General features: G+C 38.5%; 1 protein-coding gene across 1 annotated transcript in view; it reads right to left on the bottom strand.

Moving 5' to 3' along the window:
- The window catches only part of LOC115293404 (protocadherin beta-2-like), a 38,750-nt gene that overhangs the window by 31,708 nt on the left and 1,629 nt on the right, over positions 1–5,413 (bottom strand). Inside the window, exon 2 of the mRNA XM_029941190.1 lies at positions 906–1,432. Within this exon, the coding sequence (XP_029797050.1) occupies positions 906–1,432 (527 nt within the window). The remainder of the gene's footprint in view (positions 1–905; positions 1,433–5,413) is intronic.

Below are 5,413 nucleotides of genomic sequence, written 5' to 3'. Positions count from 1 at the left end.
TTCTCGCGGACCCGCAGGGTGTAGGTGGTTTGGCTGAAGGCGGGGGCGTTGTCGTTGACGTCGGAGACCGTCACGGTTATGTTGTGTTGCGTTTTCAGCCTGGGGGTCCCCAAGTCAGTGACGGTGATGGTGATGTTGTACTCGGATTTGCTCTCTCGGTCCAGAGGTGTGTTTGTCATTAGGGTGTAAAAATTCTCAATAGATGGTTTAAGGATGAAAGGAAGATTGTCCTCGATGTAACACATAATTCTCCCATTGTCTCCAGAGTCTAGATCAGAAACACTGAAAACTGCCACCACAGTCTCTAGAGAGTTCTCAGGGATAGGGCTGGTAATTGAGGACAAGGTCAGTTCTGGTGGGTTGTCATTCACATCAACCACCTGAACTATCACTGTTGTTTTTCCTGAAAGGCCTCCTCCATCTGTGGCTTCTATGTCCACTTCATAAGTATTCATCTCCTCAAAATTCAAGTATTTGACTAGCTGGATATCACCAGTAATTGGATTTAGCTGAAAAGTTTTGCGAATTTCTTCAGAAGCATGAAAAAATGCATATGATACTGTCCCAAAATTTCCTGTATCTAAATCAGAAGCTGAGACAGTGACAACAACAGAGTTAACGGGGCTGTTCTCTAGAATTTGAATCTCATAGAGTGGCTGTGTAAATTCTGGGGCGTTGTCGTTTATGTCTAAGACCAGGATGTGGAGCTGGGCGTTCCCAGACCGATGTGGAGAGCCGCCATCCAGCGCAGTAAGAGTCAAAATGAGCTCTGGCTGCTCCTCACGGTCCAGAGCTTTGTCCAGCACTAGTTGTGGGTACTTTCTTCCATCCCTACGACTGCGCGTGAGAACGTGGAAATGGGAATTTGGAGTGATCGTGTAGTTTTGGAGACCGTTTCTTCCCACATCCAAGTCCTCAGCATTTCCCAAAGGAATCGTGGTTCCTGGTGGCGTGTTTTCCAAGAGTTTCAGCTGCACTTCATTTTCAAAGAATACCGGAGAATGGTCATTTACATCTATGACCTCAAGCTCAATTGTAATAAACTGCAAAGGTTTTTGCAGTAATATCTGAAAATGCAGTATACATGGATCTGTGGGGCCACATAGCTCTTCCCGGTCCAATTTCTCATGCAGGAGCAAATCGCCAGTCTGGTGGTTAAGCTGAAAACGCTGTTTGTTTCCTTTAGACACAACTTGGGCTCCCCTCACAGCCAGTTCCCCTTCCCCTAGCCCTAGATCATTTACTATATTGGCTATTAAAAAGCCCCTCTCTGTTTCCTCATCCACAGAGTAGCGTCTCGACTCAGATCCAGCCAGAGACCCACCCAGAAAAACAAAGAGAAATAGGACTTGCCTTTGTTTAAGAAAGCGCTCCCTTCTGGCCTCCATTGTGCTTTTGGCCGTGTTCTTCCCGCAGTCTTTTACCTTCCAACCTTTGAAGAAGACCTAGCAAATAATTCTTTCCAGGGCTCAAATTTGTTTGCTTAAAAATCTGCCCAGGCTCACAACTCCTGGTTTACAGCACTGGATCTGTGCCTTACACAGTGCGCAAAATTCCTGTGGTTTAATTCGCCTTCTTAGACAACAGTGCCACCATGCGTTCGCTGGCAGCTTGAAAATCTCGGGAGGTGTTGGTGAGGGAGAGGGCCGGGTGTTGTATCCATACTTTTTAATCGCTTATCCCCTTTATCAAACCCATATGACGCTACTGGAGGAGGTCCTTGTGATTATGAGTGAAACAAACACAAGCTAGGGAAATGGCATATGCTCTTATCTAAAAAAAAAAAATCCCACTGTCCTTATTTACATGATTTTGCTTATTTAAATAAGGTAGAGTCCTTATTTACATGATTTTGCTTATCTGATTTCACTGCTAGAGCTACTCCTCCCTCCCATCTGTAATTATTACACATACACTTTAAATGACTGTGCTCTAAATTATGACTTGCTTCATATCCTATTTTTTTCCTATTATTTTCCAGATTTTGTAAAACGTGCATGAGTTGCATTTATACGCAGAAAACAACGCTATGAAAAGATGATCTCATGCAAGGTGATAAAAAATTATAATAGGTCATGTCAGGGAATGTTATCCAGAGAAGACAAATGCCTAATTCCTTTCAAATTTTCACAATCACTCAAGGAACACAGAAATTTCTCTTCTTGTTTCACAGTAATTTTGTAATTACTGGTTTCATCTATGTTAACTATCCACTGTATAACTAATCTATGGAAACAGCTATTTGTTGAGTTTGTAGAAGTTAGGCATACAGCGGTAACAGGACAGACTGTCTATATATCTTATATGGTTTTCAATCAAATGGGGTGAACAGACTTTAAATACATGTTCAAACAAAGTGTTATAGGTGCTATATAGGAAAGGTACTGAGTGCGTGGGAAGTATGCAATAGGGGGACCTGAACTAATGATTTGGGGGGTGAAAAAGTTTTGTCAAAGTTGTGCCATTTGAACATGAAGGATGTTTTCCAGGCTTGGGGTGTCTGGGTGACTCAGTGGGTTATGTGTCTGACTCTTGATTTCTGCTCAGGTCGTGATCTCATGGTTGGTGGGACTGAATTTGGCTCTGCACCTAGAGTGACAGGATCTGCTTGGGATTCTCTCTCTCCCTCTCTCCCTCTCTCTATTCCTCCCCCACTCATGCTTTCTTTCCCTCTTTCTCAAAATAAATAAACTTTAAAAAAAAAGATATTTGCCAGGCTAAAACTGTAAAATGGAAAGAATCCATATATGAGAAACTGATATGTAAAGGCCCTGCAGTAGTAAAGTATAGCTATTCTAGATAATAAAAGGACAGTACCCATAAAACTCAAGACTAAGTGGCCAAGTGGGGAGAGAAGGATGGAGAAATAAACTGAGGGCAAATAACAGGTGCTTGGATTTTATTCTAAGAAAGGGAGATATTGCAAGGTTTTAAACAGAGAAATGAAACAGTGCAAATATCATGTGTTCAATCTAGCATTTTCATAATTATTAGGAATGCTACATGAAGGATCATCTATTAGGTTTGCTCTTAATATTAGTAATACTAAAAATAACAGCAAATGCACTTCTATATCTTTGTATTACCTTAGTCATGATTTCAAGCTATAGAAATAGCTGTTATCATTTTGAGAGGACAGAAATTATATGACTTGTTCAAGATCCTATAGGTAGCAAGTTGGTTGATCAGAGAACTTTGATAGTAAGATGGTGCACTACACTGCTAATCTCAAAAGGACACCTTTAAAATTCATATTATAATTTTAATAGTATAGCTCACTGAAATAAACATAAAGTCATATAAGAATTCAAAGACAGACTGAAAAACATTACTAATTAAAAATGTGTTTTAGTGTACAGATCAGAAATTGAACTACAAGAAATAAAGAAAGTTGGATGAATCATTTAGGGAATTATACAAGGAAATTTAAATTTATAAATTAAAAATATAGTTTCTCCATATATATTCTTTAAGCTAGAAGGCAGGAGAGTAAACTCCAAATAAGCAGAAAGAAAAAGGAAAAATATATTAAAGGAGAGAGAAACAGGCACTGAAACTCCATATTGTTTGAATAACAGTGATCATCAGTTCACTTAATAACCAAAAAATTATATATGTAATCCTTAACATCAGAGAGCATTTAATGCCTACAAAATTTTGTCCTATGAGTATTTTAGTGTCTTTAAATATCAAAATATCACAGGTGAAGTAAAAACACTTCTTTCATATATTTTAAAATTTTTATTAGGAACTTATAATCTTCCAGTTACTACACTAATCATACAGCAAATGGGCAGCTATTGAGACACATATTCAAGCACATAAAAACAAAAAAGCTTTGGGGCACCTGGGTGGCTCAATTGGTTAAGCTTCCAAGTCTCAATTTCAACTCATCATGATCTCACTGTTAGTAGGCTCAAGCCCCACAACTGGCTTTTATGTGACAGCACACAGAACCTGCTTGGAATTCTCTCTCTCCACTCTTTCTGACTCTCTACCTGATCACACATTCTCTCTCTCTCTCTCTCTCTCTCTCTCTCTCTCTCTCTCTCTCTCAAAATAAAGTTAAGAAAAGAGCTTTGAAAAGCTTAGGAAACTGAATGGGGAAAAATAGAAGTAGTACAACACACACACACACACACACACACACACACACACACACACAAATGGCCAGACCAATCATAAATGCTCCAAATTTTTGAAAAATGCAATACCAAACTAGATTTGAAGTTTCTAAAATTTGGTCAGGGACAAAGACATATTTATTTCCTCCTATCTTTTGGATTTGAATAACTTGCTTAAAGTTAACAGATGGATTGTAATTGCTAAAACTAATATTTTAAAGAGGGAATTGAAATGAGCAGAAGTTTAAAGAAAAAATAGAAAGCATTAAGAATTACATGGATTTGAAAACAACTGGACATATGTTACTTATTCAACTACATTTGAGAATATTAGTGGTTGATTTATTGAGCATTTTAATGTGAATGGTTTGTAGAATCCAGCAGTCAAGGTTGTCACAATCTCGAATCATAATTTTGATTTATGGATACTTTAAGGAATACATATTTAGAAAAATGTGAGAGATTGCTTTGTTATTCATGAATATACATATGTTAAAAGTTTTAGCCAATGTAAGTTAACAGAATAAAAATTATACTATTCTAAGAGAATATACAAATATTCTGAAAAGGGAATGAGCGTATATAGTGATTGCAAACATTTTAAAAATGTTTTTTAAATTCTGCAAAGTAACCTAGGAACTGTGGAAGGTGAATTTGGAAAAAGGTGCTCTAACTTAAAAATTAAAGACCTCAGAAAATACAAAATTTACTTTCACACTTTTATTATTTTAATCTCTTTAAATTTATTTTTGAGAGACAGAGTCAGTATGAGCAGGGGAGGATCAGAAAGAGAGAGACACAGAATCTGAAGCAGGCTCCAGGCTCCAAGTTGTCAGCACAGAGCCTGACGCGGGGCTCGAACCCACGAACCGTGAGATCAGGACCTGAGCAGAAGCCAGACGTTTAACCGACTGAGCCACCTAGGCACCCCTACTTTCACACTTTAACTTCAATCAAGTACAGGGAGACTAATCAACAGGAAGAAATTTGCATTCCTTATACCGCAAACGAAGGTATTTAGAAACAGTAACATGCACTGAATCAGAATAGGATAGCTACATACCAAATAAAAAGAACCCCAAAGGGCAGGGCAGTAAAAAAGACATTTCACAAATAAATGGAGACTAGGCTCAGTAGACCCTTATTAATACTTAATTGAATTCAAAGCTATTCCTGAAACTGGGGTTTGCTTCATGAACCCTCTCCTCACTCAAACCAACGAAATTGGGGAGAATTGGCTTGAGGAACTTGAACTCATTGGTCCCAGATCCTCCCCGCAGACACACCTC

The sequence above is a fragment of the Suricata suricatta genome, chromosome 6, assembly GCF_006229205.1.
Source record: "Suricata suricatta isolate VVHF042 chromosome 6, meerkat_22Aug2017_6uvM2_HiC, whole genome shotgun sequence".
NCBI lineage: Eukaryota > Metazoa > Chordata > Mammalia > Carnivora > Herpestidae > Suricata > Suricata suricatta.
Note: the sequence above shows the minus strand (reverse complement) of the source record. Positions and strands in the feature narration are given on the sequence as shown.